The 12,520-nt window shown below is 41.6% G+C and overlaps 1 protein-coding gene across 2 annotated transcripts; it reads left to right on the top strand.

Annotated features, from left to right (window-relative positions):
• On the top strand, positions 1 to 11,421 carry ZNF483 (zinc finger protein 483). 2 transcript variants are annotated; one of them, XM_047831524.1, is made up of 6 exons: positions 1 to 232; positions 2,069 to 2,610; positions 4,281 to 4,369; positions 5,301 to 5,427; positions 5,808 to 5,903; positions 9,872 to 11,421. In XM_047831524.1, the coding sequence occupies exons 2-6, from the start codon at positions 2,223 to 2,225 to the stop codon at positions 11,419 to 11,421; spliced, it is 2,250 nt and encodes a 749-aa protein (XP_047687480.1). In that variant the 5' UTR covers positions 1 to 232; positions 2,069 to 2,222. The 2 variants fall into 2 exon arrangements, with proteins under 2 accessions (XP_047687480.1, XP_047687481.1); XM_047831525.1 differs by lacking the exon at positions 1 to 232 and adding an exon at positions 707 to 747.
• The last annotated feature ends 1,099 nt before the right edge of the window (positions 11,422 to 12,520 follow it).

Below are 12,520 nucleotides of genomic sequence, written 5' to 3'. Positions count from 1 at the left end.
GTGGCCGAGCCCACCAGCCGTTTCCCAATGACCATGCGCAACAGGCCAGGTGGGAGCCTATGGAAAACACAGGACTTTCGCAAAGCAGGACAAACGCATTCCGGGAATCGTAGTTCTGCGCCCTTGCGCAGGCGCAGTGGCTCTTCGCGGGCTTGCGCGCGCAGCTCCTGCAGGACCAGCTTCTAGAAGCTCATTGCGGTGGCGTTGGTCCTGACTGCGGGTGCTGATGCAGGTAGTGGTTGTCCCGGGCCCCTGATTTGGCGGCCGCGGCCAGGTCGCCGGCTGCAAGGATGCACCCGGGCTGGGTGCATCCTTGGTGGGGTGGGTGGGTGGGTGGGTGGGGAGCCGAGCGATCTCCCAGTGCACTCCCGATGCTGCAGCTTCTGGGGGAGGTGGGCACTGTCCTGAATGACGGAGCTTTCCTCCATCCCCTCCCTGCTTCCATTCTCCCTTAACTTGGGTACGCGGACTTTTTCGGCGGGAAAATTCCTTTATGTGTGTGCGTGGGGGAAGGGAGCATTGCGGTGACTGCAGGATGTTTAGCAGCATCCCTAGGTCTACTCGCTAGGTAGGTACCACTAGCACTCCTCCAGTCGTGATAACCACGTCTTCAGCCGCCCCCCACCCCCTTTGAGAACTTCTGCCTGCCTGCGTCACATTTTCGCGGAGCCTCTATTGTAGGCTCCCTGGAGACCTAGACGAGTGTCTTAGTCACCACAGAGCCCCAGGTGCTCAGAGCGGCGTCAGGTACGTGGTAGGTGCCTAATACTTGGCGAAGGAATAAATGACGTCATGCATTCGTGTGTGCCGGGCTCTGTGCTCAGAGGTGGGGGAATTATTGGTATACTTGCAATAGGAGGAGAGGGCTTTCACTTGCCGCAATGTAGTACATCTCAGACTGTGTTTTCATCTCCTGGGTGCTCTCTGAGGGTGAGGACCCCACCAGATCTCTCCACGCTTGTCATAGTTTCCTGATCTTCAGTTATTTGCAGAATGAAAGCATGCGTGTAACACACGATAGGCTCTGTGCAAAAGAGCACTTGGGCATCAGAGAAACCTTTGTGCAAGAGGTGACAGTTGAAAGGAGTCGTTTTGAAGGATGAGTAAAAGTTTGGTAGGAGAGAAAGAAGACAGCATTCCTAGGAGAGGGAACAGCACTAGTGCAAAGGATGAAAGGGGATATAGTTTTTGTTTTGTTTTTTGTTTTTTTTATGGCTGCAGCATCCATCAGGGGCAGCTAGAGCTCAAGAGGTGAGGTTCTCAGGGCAGGGTCTCTAGATCATCAATACATGGCCTCTGCATTTGAATTTCACCCTGAGACAGCTGGGGAGTGATAGGTCCCTATTTTGCAAATTAGAAGGGATCCTTAGGCTGCAGCATGAGACTGGATTGAAGGTACCCGTACATTTGTAGTTTAAGTAGGATTGGGGCACCTGGGTGGCTCAGTCGGTTAAGGGTCCGACTTCTGCTCCAGTCATGATCTTGCTGTTGGTGAGTTCCAGCCCCACATCAGGCTCTGTGCTGACAGCTGAAGCCTGGAGCCTGCTTCAGATTCTGTGTCTCCCTCTCTCTCTCTGCTCTGCCCGCATTCATGTTCTGTCTCAACAATAAATAAACATTAAAAAAAAAAAAAGGTAGAATGGGGAGGTTTTTAAGAAATAAAACTGCCAGAACTTGGTTGTTGATTACGTGAGAAGTTTGAGAGGCAAATACGAAATCGGGCTTCTGAGTTGAACACCTGTTGGGAATATGTGGCCATTCACTGCAACAGGACAGGAGGAATAGAATAAATTTGTGACTGGATTCTCTTCTAGCAGTGTGCCTTTTCTGATGTGTTTTGCTTATGAAGAGTCTTTAGTCTGAAGAAACCGTTTTCTTGGTGGGTATCTTTAATTACCCTTAAATTAACTCCCCAGCCTTTCCCCCACAAAGAAAATTGCTCTTTAATGTAGCAGTTGGGCAGGGCTGTTGCTGGCCTCTGTGTATGTTTATGTCTGTGAACCAAACCAAGAACAATGTTTTTAGAAGTAATTGTTTTACCTGTTTAATATCTTTTATTTCTTGACAGTTTCTGCAAGACCATAAGCTGAATGCTTGGAACCCTTGATATTTTGCTGTCCCTAGTGCCTGTCGGTGGACTGTACTGTTAATTCACCTAGAGTCTGAAGGGGACTGTGTTCCTGCTGGTGATACATTTTGCAAGCTGTAGTACCTTGGACGAGATGACAGCCATCTCTCCGGACCCTCAAACTCTGGCCTCAAGTGAACCAAACAAGGTCCTAAGAATGGATACTCCTGGGGATCAAGAAGCTATCCGGAGAGGAGACGCGACTGACCCAGAGACTTTTAGACAGAGGTTCAGGTGGTTTTGTTACTCAGAAGTGGCTGGACCCAGAAAAGCCCTGAATCAGCTCTGGGAGCTCTGCATTCAGTGGCTGAGACCAGACATCCACACGAAAGAACAGATTTTAGAGCTTTTGGTGTTTGAGCAATTCCTGACCATTTTGCCTGGGGAGATCAGGATATGGGTAAAGTCACAACGTCCTGAGAGTAGTGAGGAAGTAGTGACCCTCATAGAGGATTTGACCCAAACACTTGAAGAAAAGGAAGGTGAGAATCATAGATGGTGGGAGGAAGAGGGAGTAATTTCCTCAAGGTGTGAAAGTAAACTCCTCCAAAGAAAGCAGTTGATTGCTAAAATAGGAGTCCAGGTTTGGGGTTGGGACTGGGTTTGGATCAGCCTCACCTTTTACTGTAGAATCTTGGGCAAGCTATGTAACCTCTCTGAACTTTCATTTTTTTTTAATCTGTAAAAAAGGGGTTCCTGTCTAGGTCTTTTGTGAGGGTTAAACAGGTCAAGGCATAATACTAATTTCTTTCCTCTTCCCTTTGAGTAAGAGGGACTCTTAGAACATGGGAGAGAAGGAAATTATCTGAATGTGTTTGGAGTCACAAGCATATCATCCTGCCCAGGCCTCAACTTCTGCCTCCAGCGGGTACAGGAGCATGTTTCCAGAACGGGGCTGCCCGATAGCTGCAATGATGGAAATGTGTTGTGCACGGTTTTGCTCTTCAAATTGAATATATGAGATGTGGCGAAGGCAAATAAGGAATTGAATCTTAAATTTAAATAGCCTTACGTGGTGAGCAGCTACCCTATTGGATAGTGCAGTTCACAGCCTTAAGGGAGGAACAGCTGACTTTTACTTTTATGCCTACATTATTATAAATGTATAAACTATGAATTATAACTAACTTATCATTGTAAGATATGGATAAAAAGACTTCTAGGGTGGATAGCCCTTTGAGGGCATGTGGTTCAACTTTTATAAAATCCCTCTAATATCCTACAATGTTCCAAATATGTGTAACATATGAGTTACCATAAGACTCCCAATACATATGTACAAGTTTGTATTCTACCCAGAGTTCCACAGAAGTGGCATTTACCACCACAGACTTGAATTGTGCTTGCACAGCTAAAGGTATATTCAACATTTGGGTTTCCTGACTTTCCTCTCACTTGTCTGTCATTGCAGTGTGGTGCTTCTCCAAAATTAGGGCCTCTATATGGAAGCCCCTGCAGTAAAGAAGTTCATGAATTGATTGCTTTAGCCTTCTGTAAGAACAGTTTCCTTTAAATCGTCCCTTCTGTCTCTTTGATTATATAATTCTGATTCTTAATTTCTGTTGATTGTCTAATCAATAAGCTGCCTAAAATTCTTTTCATAAGAAAGTGAAGCATGATTTAAAAAATACTTTTCTCTTATTAGGAGAGCTGTTGACATTGCCAGGTATGTAATATATTCAGTTGATAGTTTGGCTCCCTGATTTCAGTCTTTAGGAATCTGCTGGTGACCCCAGAATAAGGGTCTGTTCCTGAGACCATCTTGGTTCTCTCATTCAATAAATGACTCTACAAGGCATTGTGCTAGGACTGTGAAGAAAACAAATTAACACATAAAACAAAATGCTTTTTTACCTTAAAACATCCTATGAATATTTTAAAAGAATAATTAGTATGCCATTTAAATTCATAAAACTGTAGGTGTATGGATTGAATGAAATCAGTTATTGTGAGCTTAGGAATCGAAAGGCTTTTTTATGGGGTAGGGGAAAGAGCTTGGATTTTAAAAGAGTGTATCTGTGGCTTTTATCTGTGTTTTAAAAAGTAGGGAAAAACTGTTTCTTCTGACGTTTTTATCCAGAGAGACCTGTAAGAAATTCTAGTCTGAGGAACACATTTGAAAGACCAGAGTGTTCTTCTCTCCCCTTCTTAGATCCAGCCTCTCAAGAGTCTGTTATTTCTGAAGAGGAGAACCCTGAAGAAAATAAAATGGTTTCTGTCCTTCCAAGTGCTGAGTCCCGGGTAAGCTTCCCTTCACTGGTTTTCATTCTTTAGTGAATACTTACTGAGCTCCTACAGAGTGGTATAAAAATATTAGAGTAAAGAAGACAGTCTCCCTTTTCTTCATATTCTTCGAGCTCATTCTTCAGATGCTATTTTATTTCAGTTACCAGAATTTGTCACAAGTCTGATTCTAATGAAAATAACAGCTCTGTGGAGCTCCTGGGTGGCTCATTTGGTTAAGCATTGGACCTCAGCTCAGGTCATGATCTCATGGTTGATGAGTCTGAGCCCCACCTTGGGCTCTGTGCTGACAGCTCAGAGCCTAGAGCCTGCTTCAGATTCTGTGTGTGTCTCTGCCCATCCCTGCTCACACTCTGTGTCTCTCAAAAATAAATAAACATTTAAAAAAATTATAAAAAAAACCCAACAAAATATTTTTACTAAAATTCTTAAATTATTCTTGGTAAAATTAGTCAAGTGGAAATAGGGTTATATTTTCTTAACACAGTAAAACTCTAGCTGAACAGTGTTGGAAAACAAAAAACAACTCTCCTGTAAAAAGATATGGCTGTCTAATCATGCTGCTGTTAATGAGTATTTCTTGAATATTCTAGCCAATGCAGTAAGGTAAAAAGGAAATGAGGTAAGTTTTGGTGTGAAAGAGACAAACGTGTATTATTTGCAGATGACATGGTCTATTTGTAAACCTCTGAGTATCAACTGAATAAGTACTAAAACTCGTAATAGTTGAGAAAAGTGGCTGGTTACAAGTCGATAAGCTTTCTATAGACCAATAATTATCGGTTAGAAAAAAATTCTTATTCACAATAGTAAATAATACCGCTAAAATAGACTGATAATGGCTCCCAAAAGTATACCCAGTTCTTAATCCCCAGAACCTGTGAATGTTAAGCCGATGCAAAAAGACTATGTTTTGTGTGTTCATTAGGAGTCCATAACATTCAAGGATGTGGCTGTGAACTTTTCCAGAGGAGAGTGGAGAAAACTGGAGCCTTTTCAAAAGGAGCTCTTTAAGGAAGTGCTACTGGAGAACTTTAGGAACCTAGAATTTTTGGGTAAAGATATCTCTTCTTGATCTAACATACAAGCTGTGTATCTTTTTGTTCACTATTATTGAAAGGTAAATGCTATTAACTGTTTTGGCTGGGCATGCAGGGTTGACCATGACTGATCCTAAAAGTGTGTTCTGAAAATGTACTTTTCTGCAGTGTTTTCTCCAAAAAAAAGAGTTCTGCTTTATTGAACTGGAAATGTTGAGTATCACTGTGCTGTCATCAAGGGGCATACCTTCCTTGGTTTCCTCCTCATATTCCAGTGTTGATGTCTGTATGTGAAAGCTTCTCTTCCCTAGAGAACCAGAGGCTGTGTGTGAATGTTGGAACATTTTTGTTCTATGCAGAAAACAGTCATTTGGTATTCTTTTCTCTATGAGCAGGCTTTGCAGTTTCCAAATTAGATTTGATTTCCCAGCTTAAGTGGGTTGAACTGCCATGGCTGCTGGAAAAAGAAGTCTCAAAAGGCTCCAGACCAGGTGAGTTGGTGAAAAGCAGATAAAGAAATTAAAACGGTTGTTTAGCCAAGTCATTTGTGAAGAGCTTTTGAAATGTTGGGTGGGCTAGATGCTAAAATGGAAAGGTGATTAGAATATACCCCTTGCCTTCCTGGAATATTCATTTTAGTGAGGAGACTGTTGGTGTAGGTCCTCTGAGAAGTGGATGCCAAGACACGAATAGCTATGCCAGAGACTTACTGGGGAGAATTTCAGTGAAGGAAAATGGGGATTATTGGAAGAGGCTAGAGGAGCTTTCAAGAGCATAGTGTGACTGTAACGTCTGTGAGTGAGAGAGGGAAGGGAGAAAGGTTGGGTAGGAAGTATCTTAGACTGCAGTGCTGCTTAAGAAAGTTTTGGCAAGGGGGCGCCTGGGTGGCTCACTTGGTTAAGCGTCCACCTCTTGATTTTGGCGCAGGTCCTGATTTCACTGTGATTTCGAGTCCCGCATTGGACTCTGTGCTGACAGCACGGAGCCTGCTTGGGACTCTCTCTCCCTCTCTCTCTCTGCTCTTGCCCCACTTGTGCTCTCCCTCAAAATAAATAAATTAATAAACAAACAAATAAACTTAAAAAAGCTCTGGCAAGGCCAAAAACTGGAATCACCTGCCTGTCAGATTCCTGAGTCTCACAAAAAATGGACTTGCCCAAGTGTCCCTGCTGTACTTGCCATGGACTGGGAGCAGCTTATGGGAAAGTGGCCTTGGCATGAATGTGGTGGTGGATATTCAGGGCAGCTGCAGGGACTGGTAAGTAAGTGTCCCAGAGTTGGAGATCTGCGAAGTGCTATATAATATGGGTATCAGAACAAAAGGTGTTAGTAATGGGATGTGTACTATAATAATGCATGTGTAAGGAACAGTGGGAAATACAGGAGTGACAGCTTTTTTCACGTTTAAGTTGAATCTTGAAGGAAAAGTAGGAATTCATCCAGTGGACAACATGTAGAGTATAATCTCATCTTTGTTAAAAGCAAAAAAATGTTACATGTACAGGTATTAAATATATAGCTATAGATAGATTTTTTTAATGTCTGGAGAGCTTTCATGTTCACCCTGGTTATCTTTGAGGGATTACATTTTTTTTCTTTATCCTTCCTTTATATTTAACAATAAATGTATTAAATTCACATTTAATTTTTTTTTTCAACGTTTATTTATTTTTGGGACAGAGAGAGACAGAGCATGAATGGGGGAGGGGCAGAGAGAGAGGGAGACACAGAATCGGAAACAGGCTCCAGGCTCTGAGCCATCAGCCCAGAGCCCGACGCGGGGCTCGAACTCACGGACCGCGAGATCGTGACCTGGCTGAAGTCGGATGCTTAACCGACTGCGCCACCCAGGCGCCCCTAAATTTACATTTAAAAATAATTTATTACAATACTTTTTTATATTAAATAATTTCACTTAGCTCTGTTCCACCTTTTATTTTATATAATTTAAGTTTATTTATTTTGAGAGAGACAGAGAAAGGTGGGGAGGGGCAGAGAGAGAGAGAATCCCAAGGAGGCTCTGCAGGGTCAGCACAGAGCCTGACAGGCTTGGACTCACAAAACCATGAGATAGTGACCTGAGCCAAAATCAAGAATTGGATGCTTAACTGACTGAGCTACCCGGGTGCCCCTTAGCTCTATTCCATCTTCTTAAATTTTATTTTATTTTTAATATTTTTATTTAATTTTGAGAGAGACAGAGCGTGAGCATGGGAGGGACAAAGAGAGAGGGAGACACAGAATCCAAAGGAGGCTCCAGGCTCCAAGCTGTTAGCACAGAGCCTGACACGGGGCTCAAACCCACGAACTATGAGATCATGACCTGAGCCGAAGTCCTACGCTTAACCAACTAAATCACCCAGGCGTCCCATCTCTATTCCATCTTAACCAAAGTCAACCTGTTGGCTCTTTTCAGTATAGATACACAAGTAAAGAATATTATGTTTAGTATAAATGATATAAATATGTACCTCTCCACCCCAGAATCATCATGTAGATGTACACCTTGTTTAAAAAGTTATTTACAACAGACTGGAGATGACGGACAAAGCAGAGTCAGTACTTATAATTTATAAAATACTTAAGTAAATCAGCAAGGAACTGATTTTTCTAATGCTGAGTCTGTTCGAAAAATGGGTGAAGAACTTGAGCAGATAGCTGACAAAATTAAAAATAACTGACAAAACTAAAATTTAAATACCTGCAAATTTGAAAAAATTTTCCCAGTCACTGGTCAACAATGAAATATACATTTAAAGCAGCAGATCTACTTATTATCCATCAAATTTGTAAAGATTTAAAGAAAGATCATTTGACCAGAGAGGAGGACTCAAATACTTGTGTTCATCATTTTTCATATGGTGGTAAAACTTTTCTACCCTTGGTTCCATAACTCCACTTTTATGACTGTTTTCTGAATATATATTAATCATTTGATAAACATTCAGTATGGGAATGTCTCAACTGTAATGCATCTAAATGATGAATTACTACTGATTCAAATTACTCTTACGAAGCATTATCCATGAGATGGGAAGGAATTAATGAATGAAAAAAGTAACGCCACGTTATACATGGTTTTACTTTTAAATGTATACGAAAGATTTATTCTAAAATATAGAGAAAAATATCTTTAAAAAATACACAGAATTTTTAACAATGGTTAGCTTCTGGGTAATAGAATTTTTGTATTTTATAGTTAGTGCTTTGAAAAATAGTTTCATGAGGGGTATGTGGGTGGCTCCATTGGTTAAGTGTCTGACTTGGTTTTGGCTTAGGTCGTGATCTCATGGTTTTTGAATTTGAGCCCTGTGTCCGGCTTGGGAATCCTCTCTCTCTCTCTCTCTCTCTCTCTCTCTCTCTGCCCCTCCCCCACTCGTGCTCACCCTCTCTCTCAAAATAAATAAACATTAAAATAATAATAGTTTTACGAAAGTGACAGTGTGATCTTATGATTAAGAGCCAAGTTGAATGATGATGGCTAGTAAATGAATTCGAAGTTCTGAGAAGGGTGTAAATAGAATATGGTATTAGAGAAGGCTGTGGAGATTGTGGGACTTGAACCCTAGGCCCTGTCAAATTTATGTGTTTGTAATAGTGAATAGTTGAATAGTGAATAGTGAATGCTTGGGATTGCACTTGAGGTAGTACAAAGACTGAGAGAATAGGATTGAGAACGCCACCATAGTGTGTAGGGACAGCAAATGGATGCCTGAGTAGAGTGTATCCATAAGATTGATAGGGCCAGACTGGGGTAATGTGTGAAAGTCTAGCGTAGTTGATGTTACATGTCTGTGATGTGATTAACATTTTCTATAAACTTAGTGCTATTTGGCTGCTTTGAGAAGCAGTGTAGTATAGGGATCAAAAGTATGGGCTTTGATAAACATTAAAAAATAAATAAAATGATTAAAAATAAATTATGGGCTTTGGTGCCAGACTAGATTAAAATCTGCCACTTACATGTGACTTTGGGTAAGCTCCTTATAGTCCATGTGCCTAGGTTGTCACATCCACAAAATAGGGATAATGACAGGACCTACTTTATAGGGTTGCTGTGTAGATTAAGTGAAATACAAGTGCCGGATGTGGGACCTGGAATTTACTAAGTATTCAATAAATGTTTGCACTGTCGTCATTATTTGGAAAAAGGGTAGATTGTAGAGAGAGTGAGTTTGAACATATTACAGAAATTTGAAATGAGGGTGAGAACATGCATCTTTATTTTAACTATAAAGCATAAATTCTTCACTTTCCTCAATATTTTTCCTAATCCCTATATTTACCTAGTTTTCTTATATTACTTTTTTCTGCTCTGTTTTGTAAGATTCTGAGAACTGTCCAAGCCACGCACCTACTGTTCATAGTCCTTACTATTTATCTGTATTCCTGTTTCAGTCCCAAATATGATAGCTCCCTTTACTGCAACAGGACATACCCTATTTATTATTTCTTTTAGAGTGTGAACCTAGAGGTGAATTGAAGGAATCCTTTCGAAATCAAGATGCTCTCCTGGATGAATCAACTTTAAATAAAATAATAGAAAGATGCCTAATGGGTGGGGATCATGGCTTAATGGGAGAATCCCGGAAGCGTAGCAGTAAGGAATATTCACAAGGCGCAGTCACACAAAAGAAAACTCATGGGAGAGGCAATAAGGGTGAGGAATTTGACCCAGATAAGAGCCCCTTTGGAAGTAATTTCAAACAAACCTCAGACATAATTAAACATCTGAGAGTCTACTTAAGGAAGAAATCTCGGAAGTATAATGAATGCAAGAAACCCTTCAGTTTTCATTCAGACCTTATGAACCGCAAAGAACACACTGGAGAAAAGCCACGGAAATGTAACGAAGGCAGGAAAGCCCTAGGTCACTCTTCATCTCTTACTGAACATCAGAAACATCAGAAAATGGGGAGGAATTTGGGGAGGAAGGCCCAGAAATGCAGTAACTGTGGGATAGCCTTTACACGAAGCTTGTCCCTTACTAAGAGAAGAAACTGCACTATATGTGAAAAATGTTGGAAAAATCTACATCAAGATGCATCCTCAGATAAAGATGAGGGAGCTGAGATGGGAGAGAAGACCCACAAATGTAGCAAATGTGGAAAAGCCTTCGGCTATAGTGCCTCCCTGACCAAACATAGGAGAATTCACACAGGGGAAAAACCCTATATGTGCAATGAATGCGGAAAAGCTTTCAGTGACAGTTCATCCCTCACGCCACATCACAGAACTCATAGTGGAGAGAAACCCTACAAATGTGATGATTGTGGAAAAGCTTTCACCCTGAGTGCCCACCTCATTAAACATCAGAGAGTTCATACTGGAGAAAAACCCTACAAATGTAAAGAATGTGGGAGACCCTTCAGTGACAGTTCATCTCTTATTCAACATCAGCGAATTCATACTGGAGAAAAACCCTACACGTGTAACAATTGTGGAAAGTCCTTTAGTCACAGCTCATCCCTTTCCAAACATCAGAGGATTCATACTGGAGAGAAACCCTATAAATGTGGTGAATGTGGAAAAGCCTTTAGACAGAATTCTTGCCTTACTCGACATCAGAGAATCCACACTGGAGAGAAACCCTATTTGTGTAATGACTGTGGGATGACTTTCAGCCATTTTACATCTGTCATTTATCACCAGAGGCTTCATTCGGGAGAAAAACCCTACAAGTGTACCCAGTGTGAGAAAGCCTTCCCTACCCATTCGCTCCTCAGTCGTCATCAGAGAATTCATACTGGTGTAAAACCTTATAAATGTAAAGAGTGTGGAAAATCATTCAGTCAGAGTTCATCTCTCAATGAACATCATCGAATTCATACTGGAGAGAAGCCCTATGAATGTAACTACTGTGGAGCAACCTTCAGCCGCAGCTCAATCCTGGTAGAACACCTAAAAATTCATACCGGAAGGAGAGAATATGAATGTAACGAATGTGAAAAGACATTTAAGAGTAACTCAGGCCTCATCAGACATCGGGGATTTCACTCTGGAGAGTAGTTCTTGAAATACTGTAAGGGGGTGCGGGTGGGGGGTGGGGGTGGTGGAATCTCACCAAATTGTCCCTTATTAAAAACCTGGGGTGTAAACTACCACAGCCTTGATCTGCAGCCACAACTTTGATGGGTTGGCAGCTAGGAAAAACACTTTCTCCCATGCACACTTCTTTGGCAAATCCTAATTTGGGTTGGCAAAGTCACATTGAAAGTGAAGAACGCAGGCGAGATGGGCAATGATTCTAAAAGGCCAAACGCAGATTTAAAAAGCAAGAAGCGGTGCACAAGACCCACTTGACCATTTCTCTTCAAGAGGTTTCTCTTAGCTTCTAGCAAGAACTGGTCGAATTCTGTTCCAGTTTGCCAACCACCTCGATATATCACCTTGGGGCATGTCATTTGCCCTTTCTAAATTTGAGTTTCTTTACTGGTACAATGAAGTGGCTGAGGCTCATGATTTCTGAGTTTACCTCTGATCCTCTCTGAAGCTGTGAGAATAAGCTAAACACTTGGCTCGTTGGAATTTTCAAGTTTCTGTGGTAGGATATTACTCAAGAGCCTGAGCTTCTAGCATAGTGAGAATGAAGTATACTCTTGGAATACTTGATGCCAAATCTGTCAGCAGGAACAAGTCGGTGAAGCTCATGCAGGTGTGTTTTCAGGGAGCGTTTTAATTGGACAAAGTATCCCAACCTGTTTTTTCCTCTGGACTTTGAGTAAGGGGCTTAGGAATCTAGAGGGCATGCATGGGAGCCATCTCAGCCATGAGAGTACCAGTCCTCGGAAAATAGGTTGGGGGCTGGGGAGGGGGGTGGTAGGGGAAGAAATGGGTGCTGAAAGCAGAGCTATTCTGGATGGATTGTCTTTTGCAAAATAGAATTATATTTTTTTAAAAGTTTGCTTATAGTAAGTATAGCTCCTTGTAATTGGAGTGCAAACATTGTGTATGGCAAAGGTCACGAGCTAAGAATGGGCCATTTGATATGGTTTCATTGGTCTGCACGATAAGGGGTGTGTGTATGTGTGTTGGTGGAGTTGTCACCATTTAAAAATTAGATTTCATATTTAAAAAAATAAAGGCTTGCCTTGAAAAATTGCAAGGG

Source organism: Prionailurus viverrinus, chromosome D4, assembly GCF_022837055.1.
Source record: "Prionailurus viverrinus isolate Anna chromosome D4, UM_Priviv_1.0, whole genome shotgun sequence".
Classification (NCBI taxonomy): domain Eukaryota; kingdom Metazoa; phylum Chordata; class Mammalia; order Carnivora; family Felidae; genus Prionailurus; species Prionailurus viverrinus.
This window is presented reverse-complemented; position numbering and strand designations above follow the sequence as displayed.

What these genes read in the sequence shown, in the direction of transcription:
- ZNF483 (XM_047831524.1), top strand. Translation starts at nt 2,223, where the DNA reads ATGACAGCCATCTCTCCGGACCCTCAAACTCTGGCCTCAAGTGAACCA. An exon ending in AACACTTGAAGAAAAGGAAG is followed by an intron (nt 2,611 to 4,280) that starts GTGAGAATCATA and finishes TCCCCTTCTTAG; the next exon opens with ATCCAGCCTCTCAAGAGTCT. An exon ending in TTCCAAGTGCTGAGTCCCGG is followed by an intron (nt 4,370 to 5,300) that starts GTAAGCTTCCCT and finishes TGTGTTCATTAG; the next exon opens with GAGTCCATAACATTCAAGGA.